The 16801-nt window shown below is 40.4% G+C and overlaps 1 protein-coding gene and 1 long non-coding RNA gene across 2 annotated transcripts in view; one reads left to right on the plus strand and one right to left on the minus strand.

Annotated features, from left to right (window-relative positions):
* Window positions 1–2463: 2463 nt before the first annotated feature.
* On the minus strand, window positions 2464–11558 carry LOC109488098. Its single transcript, XR_002141305.1, has 3 exons — window positions 11356–11558; window positions 5553–5620; window positions 2464–4430 (listed from the first exon to the last, which is right to left on the minus strand). It is a non-coding gene; the product is annotated as an uncharacterized LOC109488098 (long non-coding RNA).
* Window positions 11559–11896: 338 nt separating this feature from the next.
* Window positions 11897–16801, plus strand: part of LOC109488012 (UBX domain-containing protein 11-like) — a 15341-nt gene continuing 10436 nt past the window's right edge. Inside the window, exons 1-2 of the mRNA XM_019792153.1 lie at window positions 11897–12247; window positions 14983–15020. Coding sequence (XP_019647712.1) covers window positions 12183–12247; window positions 14983–15020 — 103 coding nt within the window. The 5' untranslated portion in view covers window positions 11897–12182. The remainder of the gene's footprint in view (window positions 12248–14982; window positions 15021–16801) is intronic.

A 16801-nucleotide genomic window follows, 5' to 3' on the forward strand; every position in this document is an offset into this window, starting at 1 on the left:
GGTTAGGCCTCAGCAAGTAAATTTTGTGGATAACATCCAGGTGCAATGATTTCCACCTGATTTAAAAAAGAAATTTTTTTGTTCCCCTCTGGCGATCAACATAATTACCTGCACTCTCTCTCCCATGCATACAAGGAAAACAAAGTGATGGGCTTGGTAGATAATTTATTCAGATGAGAACTGATCAAAAACCAGTGGTGGGTGGGAGGGGAAAAACACGTGTACACAACACAGAAGTTGGAATGCGAATGGCTGATCCCCTGCCGAGGTCGGAGGTCATGCGTCAATTATCTGATTTGACCCCCGGCCAAATCAACTCGATATATTATGAGTGTAGTGTAGACTGTAGAGACACTAGTTTTTCCAGACACTATGATTTCATTCTCTGTATGCCATATAGCAATGCTCCATTTTTCACCTCAAAGTTTCTCAATTCCATATTGTGGAAAGGGAAGGAAGATCATCCTTTGCAATTCTACCAGTCTGAGAACTCTAGTAACTAGGGAGAATAATTTGCCAAAGAAGTTTGCATTACAAATTTGCCTTAATAGATGCAATGTTACCCTTACTGCTACTTACTCCCCTTTTGCTTAATTCTACTATCCATAACCCCTTAGAAAGGCCTGCTTGAGGCTATTCTATATAGCATATGCCCCTGCTCCCCTGCATTTCCCTCATAGTCATACTCCACTTTTCGAGAGAAAAAACAACTGTAACACATATCAACACAATTCACGCATGTCATTCTGTAGCAGGAAATTTGTCTTATCACTGCTCATTAATTCGGAGGCTGTGACTTCAATTTTATCTCTTCCTTCCTGCTCGCCCCAGGAAACTGGGAAAGCTGCCAGCACCAGATACTAGATAGAGCCGTCCCTGTCGGAACTATCAGTTTGCAGAGGCTGTCACCTCATCAGCACTGTGGTATCAGCTACCAGAATGTTCATCTGAAGAATGATATCATCTGCACACCCAAAAACTCCTATCACTTTTGAAAAATACATATCATTATGCAAAGGGAAATTTACATTTAATCACAAAATCTGAAGCTTAATGTAGTATGTTATGTCAATTTATGGGTGACATTTGAAGAGCCTTGACTCTCATACGACTGATGAAGAAAATGATAGCTCATTTTGTGATAGGATGTCTCGTGACGTGCCTTGTCGCACTCTTTCATCAATAGCTTTATGACCACCATGACATGTTCTTTGACTTTGACAGTTTTTTGGGATGCGAAGTATACCCGCTATGGTGTTTGGAGCAAAATTACTCATGATTTGGCCATAATGATATTATATTAAGTCTCAAACCACCTTATTTTGATAACTCTAAAATGAAAATAGTTTTCTTGCTGGTAGTGAAAATGCATATAAAAATGTCGTTTATTTTGGGCAAGTGAAAAGTTGGTTCGGGCAAGTGGAGATGTCCATGTACTTGCCCAATAGGGCAAGTGGATTTTTGAAAACTTGTCCACCCCTTGTTTGTGGTAGCTTTCCAAATGAGATCTTAGTTTGGTACTCCTTAGGGCAGACTGCGTTATCTCAATTTTATGGGGAACATTCTGCATACTTAAATCTCATGCTAGACTGTGAAAAATGTATTCAGCACTTTTCTAAAGGTTGATTACTGACATGATATTTCACAAAAGGCTTCCAATCACATGTAAATTGCTCCTTGCTTTGCAGGGCTATTAGGTTGTGTCTATTTCATGGATGACATTCAGTCATGATACAGTGAAAAAAGCATGCGGCACATTTTAATGTTTTATTACTGGCAAGTTTTATTTATAGTACAGTAGTTTAACAAAGTGCTCCCAATGACATCTTGATTTGCAGCAGCAGCATCCATTCTGCACAAAGTCAATTTTATGGATGACATTCTGCCGACTCCGAGCCTCATCGTTCAACAGTTCTATTACTGATATGACAGTTTCCTTGCTTGAGGGCAGGCTCAGAAATGCCGTGAAATCTTGATTTGTGGCAACTTGCTGCCGGGATGGGTTCACTTTATTATTGCCCATCTGTTGAAAGGGCAAAGGTTGACTTTGCTCAGGGAAGTCTGCCAAAATCGATGTGTCTGTATGCAGTCTATGGTAAATCAACTTTATGTTGCCTCAGAAATGTGATAAATGTACCAAACGTGGGCAACCTGCTTCTAAACTCAGATATCTAACTCATTAATGCATTGACAAGTACTTTAATATATGGCATAATACGGAAACTCAAGATTTTCTCATCCACAATGTTAGACTTCATCCTGAAGTTCTCTTACCTTTTATGTCTTAATTTGTGTGACTGTCAAAAGTATGATTCTCTGCGTGATGATGTATATCTCTCCAAGCAGAGTTTTTGCTAATTTTTTGCAGCCTATTCTACCATGCTATGCCTAACTAGTAAGCCCTGATTTTTTTTCTCCTTCCTCTCACTTGACCACAAAAAAAGACACCATCACAAACAAGACTGTGGGAAACGGAACTTTTATTGCAAGATACACATGATAAATTTTACACAAGCAAAATGTTGTCCACTCATTAACCACAAAAGATTACAAACACACAGAAAATCAACCCCCGAGCAGATGATTTAGAGAAACAAGACTTCTAAATACCTGCATCAACTGTAGCCTGGTTAGCAGGCTTGTTGGGAAACTTTCACAACAGATTACAAGAGTCAAACACCTCATAGGCTGATATGGGTACAGGTGTCTTAATATCCAGGTTATATTTTCTCAATTTTTGGCTTTAGTAATTTTTAGGTTAGTCCAAATCATCTACTTGAGGGGCTAGTGTTGACTTTCTCTGCAGCTACTAGGTGCAAAACAACGTGAAACTTTTGACATGTACTTGTCATATATCAATCTGCCAAATTCCTCTCATTCTGTATGAAACTAGAAGCTATGTTAGCAAAAATCAAGGCTGGGACCAAGGCTTTCCTAACCGTCACCAAATCAAGTTAGTCATGCACCTCCATCGCCCAGCCTGTCACATGATAGCAAGTTGCTTGCAAAAATAGCTTTTTTTTCTTTACCATCTCGCATCTCTATCGCCATGGAAACCAGGGCTTTTGCATCAGTTCTAATCTCGGTGTTCCTTTTACTTTTTTGAGCACTCAATGTTGGTCACAGCCTATCACAGACCACAATTTTGTAATGACCAATCACAGCTTGGCTTCAACAGTGAATCAGAATCCTTGCTTCAGCAACCAATGAAAGCATAGCTTCAGCAACCAATAAAATTCTGGCTCCAATAACCAATCAAGCATCTTGGTGTTGGATGGCTCTAACACTGAAGAGTCAAAAAGGTCCGCTTTTAAGTGATTCTAAGCTACAAAAGGCCCTGTTTTCCATGGAAATTGATGCATCTTTGTTTTATTAGCAAGCAGTGGCTATCTAGGCATCCATAGGCACATCATTCCCCAGGTAAAATCTTACCTCTAAAGATAAAATGTCTTCAACAACAATAAAACATTCACATCAACACGGCTATGGAAATACAGCTGTTGGCTGAACCGAGGAACATCTTAATCATCCAATCCACTGAACAAACTAAGAGATGAGAGTAACTGCTAGAAGTACAGGATAACAAAACCACCAATGAAACAATAATTACAGTGTTAGAGCAATGAAAGGTGCTCCATTGTCACAGATATGGCCTAAAACGTTAAGTACACTGCCAATATATATCACCACATTATTTTAATAGGTAATTCTTTGTTATCAACTTAAAACACTCATTGGAATGCAAATCTGTTGTAAGCCATGAGAATGTAACTGATGGAATGGTGCTGTATTTGTCCTGAAACTAAAATGCTGACAGAACACAGTACAGGGTCATCATGGAATTTTGTTTTCATATCTGTCCTAGAATCTGCAATGGCCAATGCAAGATAACAAAACTGCCAAGTGAATCAACATCCTGGCTCTGTTAAAGCAGTGAAAAGTTCTGGTTTTCTGGTTGTGGCAAGTTGTGGCTACCCTTTGCTAGGTTGCAGTGACCGTGGTGTGTGAAAAGTTCAACTGTTGTGGTGGGCTTGTGGAAAGTTACTGTTACTGAGTTGCAGGTGGTTTGTGGAAAGTTGCAGCTGCCTCGTTGCTAGGTTGCAGGTGTTCTGTGGAAAGTAGCGACTGTCTGGTTGCTAGGTTGCAGAACGCAGGTGGTTTATGGAAAGTTGTGGCTGTCTTGTTGCTAGGTAAAGTTGCAGTTGCTAGGTTGCAGGTGGTTGATGAAAGCTAGGTTGCAGCAGTCCGGTTGCTATAGTGCAGGTGGTTTGGAGAAAGTTGCAGCTGACTGGTTGCAGGTGGTTTGTGGAAAGTTGCAGCTGGCTGGCTGCTAAGTTGCAGGTGGTTTGTGGAATGGTTGTGCTCCGGTGACATCTTTGGCTTAGGATAGCATGGCAGCAACAGCAGTTACCACAGCAACAGTTACCAGGCTACAAGAGAAAAGCAAAAACAAGTTGTTGATTTGGCTCGTACTGTTACAGGAATGCTAGTGGACAGTCATTTATGTGAGGAAACGAGGACACAATGAATTTTGTGTGTCATTGATCTAAATGCAAAGCTGGCGTGTTATGCCGAAGGGTGGTTACACCGGCAATACAGGTGCAGAAGACAACTGACAACTATTGTTTGCAACAAACTTTGGTAGACTGCAATTCATGTGTTGAATGTAGGCCAAAACGTTGCATTGTGTTAGAAACTTGTTAGAACACTTTCCTCCTTGCGTGGGGCTAGTTAAGACTTCAAAGGGAAGATTACGTAATCAGTGACTGTAAAATCAGTTTGGCCCAAATAATCGAATCAGCCGGAAAGGGGAACTGTTTTCAGACATGAGTTCAGTTTTCAGGTATGCAAATTAACCTAATTTTGCAGGTCACTGATTGAATACAAAACAATTTCTATCCTTCATCACATGCATAATCCTTTGATTACAACTGTAAAGCCCCTATTTCACCCATCAAAAGCACCTGTCTAGTACAAGTAGGTTTAAAAACTTTCTTTGACCCCCTCCCGCCTTCTAAAGATGTACTTTTAATATTTGCCTACATGTGTCATAGAACTACTATGTATATCCCAAAAAACAGTTACTCAAGCAACTGGATATGATTTTGAAAACGTTTTGACGTTTTCAAAATCATATCCAGTTGCTTGAGTAACTGTTTTTTGGCATATCGTATTACCTGGATGTCTAACCTTCATCGACGTACTATGTATATCATCTTACTTTCTGATAGCAGTTGTTGCATGTGTAGGAAAATGTGTCTCGGAAAACTAAGCTATCATTCCTCCTTACATCTATTCTTCTTGTGAAAATTTACCCGAGGTGCAGATGAAGAATGTAACCTCAAACATTTTTCCACCAGGTTACATACACGTACATGTGCCACTTTCAAGAATAGTGCATTTGAGAGATCTCTAGTGCAGCAACCCTACATATGCAGTTTAGAATTAGATAGTGCATTTTACTTGCTAAAGTTGGATACTAGCAGTTCTGTTGAGATTCATTTCCTCATTATGTTGTTGGACATTACATTTGAACATAAGGCTGTTCCTACCTGGAGACTGTGGCTGTCGTTCCACTAGGAGAGGGTGTGGTGGTCATGTTGCCAGGCGCTGAGGTAACCTGTCCAGAGAGAAACAAAAATTTGGTTACCTCTGGTCAAATTTCATCCTAGAAGCATCAAAAATGTAATTACACAGTGACCTAACCTACTAAAGGCACAAGGTATGTCTTCAAGAGGGCAGCTGTTGCCTTCCTATAGAAGGAGCATTGTCACCCTGCCTGTTGTTGGATATTGATTCTGTTTTGTCTGTTTGGTCTAAGGATTTTGACCAGCTGTACATGGAACACCGAAAAACGAGGCGCTAAGAGCACTCTAACACATTCTCTGTAGAAGGATGTGCAAACAGCGAGACAAAATCTTACAGTCGGTTTGCGACCAAGAACCGGGTACGGGAAACTTGTTGAACATTGCACTGTGTAAATTTGCGATACATGAACCTGCTAGAAGAAGCCGACCCTGTGTTGTTAGTGTTCCACAAAAGTGTGATAAGTATACTCTCCAACTAGAGGTTAGGCTTGTTTTGGATGTTTTTTAATCTAAATTTTAATTTTTATTGGCTCAAAGCCTGAAATGCTCTTCAACATGCCCAATCTCTAGTATGCTATTAGACATGGTTCAACTCTTGTCCAGACAAGCTTTCTGAAGTACATGTATCAGAAAAGATGAAAATGGTGATCTCTTACTCTAGAAGCTCAAAAAATGCAAAACATGCAGCTTGCTAAATGTCACCAATCCAAAGGCCCTTGCTTTTGAAACCCAAGGCAGGGCCCTGGGAAAACTGAGATGAACTCCTGAGATTAGGAGTGACCCTTACAGATGAGATATTACCTCCAGAGAAAGGGAGGTTCTCCCCCACCTTTGTATAAACCCTGCACAGATCAGTGGTTGCCAGGACCCTGTGTTATCAGGTTTGTGTTCCCACATTGTTGGCAGACACCTCAGAAATGTCAGACCACTCCACAAGGTAACCCTAGACGCCCACCAACATAAACTGGTTAAAACCGTTGAGAGGATTACGGTATGGCGTTCGACACACTAGTTGGCTTGAACGTTTTATCTTCTTGTAAAGTGCAGTCCTAGGTGAACTGTTTATCACAGATGGTCAAAGTTGAGACCAAGAAATCAATTTAAAACATGCTATGTGCACTGATGCCCCTACATTCTGACACAGGGTTAGGATTGTTGGAACACAGGTTAGAGTTGTCCAATGATAGGGTGTTGGAACAGAAAGGTGTAACCCTCTATAACACTTGTTGGATAACAGTATTTGACACAAGGAATGTTCATGAAAAGCTAACATTTTGACGGTGCTAAGAGCTACCAAGGTAGCAATTTTAACACTTATGACTGGACCTAATACCAATGTTTAAAGCCATTTCCATATATAGCAAGAATGTAATAGTAGTGATTACAATTTAAAACTGGTCAGACTGCTCTTGACTCAGATGAACTACATATCAAAACTTTCCAAAATGACCACTCCTAGTCTACCTAAACTCTAGGGTGGATGCCAACACTTTAAGGAACTGGTCACACCTGGACCAAAATCTGATTCTAACTTTGGGTGTTTCCACAGACATTATAATCACGTCATGTAGAAAAGCTTGAAGGTCACTTTGTTTGACCCCTGGACAAAGTCGTCTCAGAATGGGCATAAACCAATCTACTCCTACATCAAGACTCAGTTCTTCAATATTATTGAGCAGAAGCAGAACAGTTGATTTTTTTTTCACATTACCGACACACCTACAGTCCTACATGTAATGAGACATTGTGCATTAATAGGCAAGCAGGCAATAAGTAATACACAGAATAAGCAAACTTAAGATAAGGTTTACAAAAAGATTTACATAGACTGTGCCTGAATAAACTACTGTTTTTTCTTGCTAGCATTCCTAAACATCACAGCTAGTCTTACAAAATCCAACGATTCCAAGGGAGAAAAGCAACACCCACTGAGAGCTTTGATAATGAAAGAGGAAGTTTGTTAGAGATAATTACATCTCCTTTTCAGCCTGGTTAGTCATGATGAAGGGATTTCTCAGGATAATCCACCCCCTGGAGTGGTTGAAATTACATCCTTCTTAGTTAATCTTAGGTGAGAACAATTCCAGGGACAATACATTATACATGTAACATGGAGTAAACATGGGACAATACATTATTATACGGCATGGGTCAGGGCTCTTGGTGAAAATATGATTTTGATTTGTTTGAGAGTTTGAATGATTTAGCAGAAAGAAGGCTCAACTGTCAAAATTACACAAAGAAAATGTTACTGTTCAACACTGGTGTTGGAAAACATCTGTTCCTGTTTTCACAGTCTTTTAGAAAAGACAACAGAATTAATACCTTAGATATAAACACTGACAGTAGAGAGAACACACCTGGTACTGTAAGCATGGGGCAAGTCACCTAAGTAATATAGCTAGGAGAATTCTGCAAGCAAGGAGCCTTTCGCCCAATTATGTGCAACTAGTTAATTACACTAAATTCCCAGTGGATATGTGCTTTTAGCTTGTCTTCGTGTTGAGATGCATTTTGTGTGCATATTATATATAATTTGAGTATCACTGGGTATATTGTTGGAAAAGACAAGGTCAAAGAAAAGGAAATATGGGCATCCCCTGACACTTTTTACTATATATAAGATTTAGTGATGCATACCGGTTCACTGGACTTGGATCCGGACTTAAAAAATGTTTAGGTTCAAGTCCAAAAAAACCTAAAAGTCAAGAACCGAGTCCGGACTTATTACCATAAAAGACCATTTCACACACCCCTTTTCTTTCCAAACCACCTAAAACCTTCTGTAGATTGTAAAATCTTTGCTGCAAAATGAAGAAAACATTGCCATCGGGCATTGTCAAGTACCGGCCTCCATGTTATGTGGCCAAAGTTTCACCCAGACAACATTGCAAGGTTGCCAACATGCAATTTTGTATGTGCCATGGGTTTAGGTCCGGACTTACAAGTCCGGACCTGAACCTAAACCTCTGGACTTGAATCCGGACCTGAACCTGAAATTGGGTTTAGGTATGCATCACTAATAAGATTATTCATTTCACTATCATTTAACAATAATTCATTACACCACAGGGAGTATTCTCTATCTGACATCAGTCCACCAGTGTTTTCATTGCATTTTTATCAGCTCGTTTGTGTCTATAGTATCATGCCAGACAGTCTAAAATCCTCTAGTAACATGCTTGCTTTCATATGTAACATTATTATGACAAAACTCTTCGTAAAAATCATATTATAAAATGTTGTATCGGAGAATGTATTTATTTAATTAGTTTTTTACAAAGGTGAATAACCGGGTCATACAATATTGCTCCACTGACAGCCACATTTCTGTGACCCAGCATGAGATTGGATCTACCAGATTAAATAGTATCGTTCTCACCAGACATATCAGTTGCCATGGTAACCCCGTGGTGCCAGACAGTTTGTCTACATTTTACACATTACGAACGTCTGTGGGTGACGATGACTGATAATGATGGCTGTAAACCACCACTGCCATTTACGGACATGCAGTATTGATGATATCAAAGACCTTCATGTTCCTAATATCTCACTAACTGGGACAAGAGGTGACGACTGAACACCTGACATCTCTAAACATGACATCACTTCCTCTTCGTCATCATTATCTTGTCACATCCCGTTTTATAGCAGAAGTCTTTTTCACTCATGTGTGTCAGGTACTTCTGCCTGCGAATTTCATGTCGCTTCCCTTCAATAATCTTCTAAATAAACTTTATAATAAAAAAAGGGAATAAGCTTTGGGAGGGGTTGAAAATATATACTAGTATGAACCAAGCCAAACTAAAAATACTAATGTGTAATACAGATGAAGAAGAGACAACTGCATTACCGGTACTATGTTTTATTACATTTTGTACATGGTCACTGTGATACATGTGTCAAGAATTCAAGGCATTTCTGCAATCAAAACACTATCAATGAATCATCATCACTGGATGGCTGGCTAGTTGATCAGTTTCCATAAATAGCAGGTTAGTCAGTTACAAATGTAGTATTATGTACCCAAGAAGTGACTCAGTCTGACCAGTGAGGAACCTGTGTGTCAAAAGTGAGTGATACCAACCCCCATTTCCATGCCTATTGTATCAATTACTTATTCCACACCCAATTTTGCAGCCGCCCTTGCACTTGCAGTGGTCAATGGTGGTCAGGCTTACCACACCTTTTAAATGGTCCTAGGCCCCTAAGCCTAACACTGTTTTATTTGTCCACAGTTTATTCCTTTGAAAAGTGTGTTCCACACACCCCTTTGCTATCCCCTGAAACTGGGTCTTCCTCTACATTTTGTGGGCTACAATATGAAGATTTAGTTACATTTTGCTGTGTATTTCAGTGCAAGTGCGCACCACAAAAACCCACAGTGGAGATGTGCTCTGGTTCCCGCCCCGCCCCGTCAGACTTGTAAGGCTCTGCACGTGGAGCAGGGCGTGGCAACATGGAACCGGATCCCTTCCCGAACCCCAGCCTTGTCTCAACTACATGGCAGCGGAGCCAAACGGCTAACAAGGAAAAGAACGAAGTTGCCTCCCTTGCAATTTCTGAGCCGGAACTAAACTCCTTGGCTTGCTGAAATGGAGAAGAAATTGGCAAAAACCTGGGGTAGACTAGTGCAATCTGATCGTACATGGATCGAGTTGTCCAACGCTGAAATCCCCAAGCAAACCATTTGCCCTATTTACCCAAATTATTTCTACAACCTTGATCTACCTTGCTGCAGGCGAGCAGCTTTGTGGGTTGAAAAATGTACGTTTTCTGCCAAAAACATCTAACAAATCCGGAGAGGGTGAAGAAATTTGACAAATGATCGATCAGCTTGCCGGAATATGTCGAAAATCCACGGGTAGATAATAGCGAATTTTTACCCAATTCAAGCGATGTCTGCGACATTTTCAACAAGAAAAGGAAGACATGTTTACGTCGGCGCCGGTCTGTGCCGCTGTAAAATCATGTCATCTCGTTCCGCTCTGTCCCCGGCGCCTTGGGCGATGTGACGCCGCCAAAAAAAAAAAAACCGCCGACACAATTAGCCCAAATTGGCGTGACGAACCGCCCAACGGTTCAACTTCCAACGCGCCACCCGCGCAAACACGAGTCGACCCACGACAACAAAAAGATTTAGCAGTCCACATAATTTCTCACGCCACAAGCGCTAGCCATTCTGCATGTGTGCCACACAATCTAGAGCAGATTGAAATTATTCCTCAATGAAAATATGGCGTCCGATGCAGCTGATAACACTGAGTAGAATCTAGAACATGGTGAAGTAAAAGAATCAGAAGAAACGAACGCGCTTCATCTTGTTGTGTTTGTTGTGAACATCCTTACACGCCATTGGAAGGTTTTATCGAAAATCAGAGAATCGTGCTCTTCGCTCATAATTTTCACCGGCAGTCTGCGCTTTTGCCAGCCCATTTTGCTGTCTAGACGGGCAGAATCCATCTCTGTCAGCCCGACATCAAGCGAACAGAGGAGAGCCGGAGATGGATGGAGGACTGCCGACCCCGCGGAGAGCGCCCAGGGAGGAGACGTGCGCTCCGACAAGCAGGAAAATTATGTCTTATGTCGACCTAGCAACATTACTGTGTTCTTCTAGTCTAGGATCTGCCATGGCTACAAAAACCAATCGCGATACTGCAAATTATATGAAATTGTAAAGCAGATGCACGTAAATTAGGTTTCTTTTGTACACAACATGGTAAACAATTTCGCACACAGAAAAACAACCACGTCTTCTGCTTACCGGTGAAGTGGCATTCCCACTAGGAGCAGCCGCTGTTGTGTTTTGCGCTGTCGCGTACATCACAAAAAGCGCGAAAACCACGCAAAAAGCGAATAGATGGCGGGCAGACATGTTCGATCCGGTTTCTGTACTCTCCTCTAGGGGTTAAATCCTTGCTCAGCTCCTTCCACACCGAGTGCGAACTCAGAATGTCCAAAAAACGAGCGGAAACGTGCTCATATAGGCGAGCCACGCGGACAGCTGATTGGAGAGCCAGATCAAATGCTGTTGCGTTTACCGGCTACACCCCTTCAAACTGTCAAAATATTACTCCAGAATTTCGATCATTTGCGAACAATATAAAATATTTATCAATCAGAACCAACAAATAAAGTTCATGTATTAATACACTTGCTAATGATGCAGCTTATTGTTGAATTATTCCAGATATTGGATTTTATAAACTAATCATGGTTACTCTGACAACTTAGAATAGAAGAGCCAAAGTTTGGCGCGAAGGGAAAGTACAAATTAGGCGGGAAGAATTCTGATTGGTCAACTCTCAGACACAGCGGCGCATGTGTGAAGCTACGTCACTAAACATGGCGGCACAAGCAACATTTTTGAAAAGATATTGGCAAATTTAACAGTTTTTCGGCGTTTGTGGTCACGCTAGGCGGCACAGTTGGTGTGTATTTACGCTTTAGTGTACACAGAATTTTTTCCATGTAAGTTGGACCGGTTTTAGGGAAGTTAAACGCCTAAAAACAACAGAAATCGACCAAGTTGCACTCGCCAAAATCTCGTCATGGAGAAGTTGCTGAGCAACGCGTAAACTTGTGCCAAAAATGAGTTCCCCAATGTCGTCCCTCGGCCGGGGGAAGAAACCTCCGCTGCAGGGAGGGAGACCAGGGTAAGGCCGGTAGTTTGGTAGATACTGGTGTGTGTTTTATCGTACAAGACTTTCATGGCAGGCTCCAAAATGGCGTGTAAAAGTGATGGGGGAGGGGGGCAGTGTTGTCCTACATATCATAATTTCCAAAATCACTTGTTGCTCTTATAGTGATAAAGCAGCGTGCAGGTGACAAATAAATATTATACAATACACACAGGAACAAGGGATATGTATTAAGTACTGTACACCTTGTATGAGAAATAATGAGATTCATAAGTTAATGCTTGATGCATGCAGCATGGGATCACACTAATGCCACAACAATTTACAAAGAACAAAGCAAGGTTTTCTTCTGTGCCCACTGGCATTACCTGTTCTGCATTCTTTACCTACTCTATCCAGAGTATTTGTCATGTAAACTATGAGAGGAAGTATGTCTACCACTTCCTGATTCACACAGTGAACAAGGCATTATGATGAAGATAATAGGATTTGCCTGGAGCTTAATATGAAACACTAGCAAGAGTGTTGGACTGAGTCATGAATAAGTCTTTGTATATGGAAACTAGAAACATCTGAAGTCATGATGTGACGGCTCGAAATTGGGAATACTAGTAGGTGCACTGGTGCACCCAGCCTGATAAAATTGGGTGCACAAAGAACGTCAGCAAAAACTGTTTTGTTTCTAAAGAAAAGCACTAGAAGAGTGATTTTTTATTAGTTTTCTGACAATTAGATGTTAAGAATAATATGCAACATAAACACATCTTTACATACCGTTACGTAAACCTACGAAAATATTTGGGTGCACTGGTACATCTACAGAAAATAATTGGGTGCGCAGCTCCAAATTTGGGTGCACTAAGGTGCACATACACCCAGCCCTGAAGATTGTTGCACTGAATCATGTATAACTCATAATGTAAGAACTGTAGACTGGAAATGTTGTCAGGATTCTGGTCAGGTTCCTGATGTGAAGAATGTCTGGACAGCGCGGCTCATGCTTCTAGAAGTGCTGCCTGTAAGGACACTTATTTCACTCAAGGGCCATGGTAGAGCAGTTAGTGGTATACAGGCTTTTCATATGACGTCATTTGCAGCATTTTGGATCAGAGTGTATGTCTGATAAATATGCCAATATACTGCTATAAGCCACCTGCTAACATGGTCGCTGGCTATTCAAATCATAATTTTGCTAGCATGGAGAAGAAGAGATGATGAGAAGAAGTCATTAACTGAGAAAGCATAATTTTCTTGATGTGGTCCTACCATTGCACAAACAAATGTGTATTCACATAATGGTCTTGTTCCAAAAAAGGTTTGAAAGTAAATTGTAATGAGGAATCAAATTTGTTTATAATTTGTCTGTTCAACACTTTTTATTCATTGCAAACATGACATTGTCAGCTTTTGGGTTACAGTCTCTATGTTGTGTTTACAGTTACAATAAGTTGCTACATAACCAAATGGCATGGACTGATGGAGTGATGTGAATGAGAGGTTGACTTGCTCCAGCCTAATCTTCCACTGCCAGCAGCAGAATTGGTCGTTTGTCTAGCTTTACTACCTGCCAGGCAGACAGATCACTTTACTCAGCTCAAAATATTCACCTGCGAAATCTGCCTGCACCTGCAGTGAAGAACTGAAATGAAAGACAAATTATGATGTCTTTTAATATGGTATCTTTAATGTTGTAGATATGAAAATCTCAGTGCTTTTAACTAATATTTTGTCAAATGAGGTAAATAGTTCTGCTAGTCAGACTGACCCTCCCAAACATCACACACAATCTTCTTCACCGGTAGCATTTTTTACTTAAGTTAACAAAATCTTTGGTTGTTGCTAGCAAAATTGCATCTATAATTCTAATAGCCTGCAATATCACAGGTGACAGATAAAAATTGGCCCTGCTCTTTCTACCTCAGTGCATGGCAGTGTTCTTTGTAGTCTGTAGCCTGAAGAAAATAAATGAATGTGGAACCTGTTAAATTGTGGGGAGCATCAATATATTCTCCCTTATCAGCACACCAGCTAAAATTGATGTGAAAAGTTTAAGCTGTTGTGTTACACCAAATGGTAGTTATACCAGCTAACAAATTAAGAAATGGGGCTTTACTTGTAAATCTTCCTTTGCATTTGAAACACTTTCTTTTTTTTTAAGCATACAGATTTCGCTGTGCCTAACACATGCTGTGCAACTGCTTTTGTTTTATACTGTATATATATAGCAGTCAGTTTTTGTTTGTTGGTCACTCTTTAGATCCTACCAAATTCACCAAGGTTATCCTGTTTCTGGTCCGTTAAGTTCTGTGTACATTCGCACCTTTTCCAATCTTCATAGTGATCAACAAAGGTGTGAAAACAGTGATTAGAGGTTTGTTATCCAGCACAATCAGTCAGGCAAACAGCATTAGAATTAGATTTGTGTGTTGAAGGTAACTGTTGTTTGCAGGACATATTAGGGCTGTTAGCACGCAATTTATTAGTTTAAAGGACAAAGAAAGGGTTCCACTTAAAGACTGTTTTTGTTGCGAAGTACTTTTGTAAACAGCACTTCATGCTTTTTAGACTTTAGAAGCTTGTTTGGCTGTTGTAAGGCTCCTATTTTAGATTGTAGTTAGGCAAGCAAGTGTAACGGTGAATGAGCAAGAATAATGGACCAGCTATTGACAGATACACATTATAGGTAACTGTTGATAAATTTTCTTTTGCAAACGTTTGGTTTATGCTTGACGTTGTGTTCTTGCTTACAGACAGAGACCTGTACCTTTCAGACATCCAGAATACACCAGTGAGTATGACAAGAACAAGAAAACCAACAACGTTTACATGTTTACATGTAAATCTATGTTGTTTATTTGTGAGATAGTTTCTGTGTGTAATAACTGTGTATATACCATCCTATGATCATTCCTATGATCATTACGTATTACTGGGGGTCATATGTACAGTTTACAATGTAAAGTACCCAAGATTGAAACCGAAACCAGATATACCGGTAACATTCCTCCCAGCTTTTGTCACTTCCTACACAAAATCATTAAAAATCCATTTCAGTTTATTTCACCGGGGATACAAGAAGTCACCTGTTCGCTGTATTCATGCTTAGTTTAAAGTTATAACAAGCAAATAAACCAACATACTACTTGTAAAACCATTCCTGGTAAAATGAACCTCCTCTGAAGGGGTGAAAACCCAAGTAGCTACCCTGTACCAGACACAGCTTCAAACCTGTACACTGTCAGATAACTCAGACTAATGTCTTCAGGATGACAGTAGAAGGGTGGAGGATGGTGACTAATATTTGGAGCATGCTGGAATCTTATCTTGACCTTCAGCTTCATGGAATCTAAGGCCAAACCAAGTCAGGGTCTTGGTTCATTGATCTTAAACAACAACTCCCAAATGACAAGAAAAACATTAATACAAACGATTGATTGTTTCTTTGTATGGATGCAAATTCAAGGAGTCTGTGTACCCAGATTAAGGTACTGAATAACCATGCCTGAGGACTTTTGGGGTCTTCTTGTCCTGTCACTGAGTCTTATTATAGACTTTAATACTTGAAAATGTCCAAAAACCATCAGGTCTTCCTAAGCAGTTATCAGTCCAGTTCATCCTCAGAGGTGATGAATATAAAATAGTAGATAATTTTATTATACAGAAATTGCTAAAATTTGTCAAAATAGCCTAGGGTAGGCTATTTTGACAAAAACAAATCGCCATCAGCGAGATTTCACGGCTGTTTCATTCATCAAAAGTTCTTGTCGATCGTAAAATGACCACTCATCTGTTGTCTCCACTAGTGTGTCATTTGTAGCGTAATCACGGCGAGTCAAAAATCAGCGTCAAAACTAAGAAAACCCCGGAATAAAAAACGCACACTCCGCATCGCTGTACAAAAACAGGAGCTTTCAGGCGCCATCTTGTCATGAATAAGTAAGTAGCACTGCGCGATCGACGCTCTGATTGGTTCACCTCACATGACCTGCGTTCTGATTGGATAAGCGATGTGGCCAGCAGCCGGCAGCGCGGGAAGATTTTTCTTCATCGGTGCAGAAGAGAGACACATTTACGCTGCTTTCTACGTTTTTTCTACGACTACTTAGCAACATCCTATTAAAGAAATGCATAATCAAAAGAATTTTCGGGAAGATATATATTTCTCTACGCCGATTTTTGGCCTTTTTCTCGTAATATTCTTGTTCAAGGAACCCGGAAGTCAGTGTACCGGGACGCGGGGTGAATTTCCATACGGCTTTATGGACCGCACCCCGCTAGAATTAAACCGTCAAAACAAAAACAAAACTTCCAAAAAGCGAACCTGTGATATTTTTCAGATCCCAATGATTATGTTTTCGATCAAATTGACATTTAAATATGCTTTCTTTATTTTTCTGCATTTTGTAGCCGGGCGCAAGGACCGCGCGTAATACGATCGGAGTGGCAAACAAATTTTTTCCGGAATTATTTGTGCACGAACAGTAAATTTTGGAGCAATAAGATTGCCATAAAAGCTGCTCAGAATGTACCAAAAACGATGTTTTGGGGTCTAATTTTTACGATTTCCTC

Source organism: Branchiostoma belcheri, unplaced genomic scaffold (genome assembly GCF_001625305.1).
Source record: "Branchiostoma belcheri isolate BF01 breed outbred unplaced genomic scaffold, Haploidv18h27 scaffold91, whole genome shotgun sequence".
Taxonomy (NCBI): domain Eukaryota; kingdom Metazoa; phylum Chordata; class Leptocardii; order Amphioxiformes; family Branchiostomatidae; genus Branchiostoma; species Branchiostoma belcheri.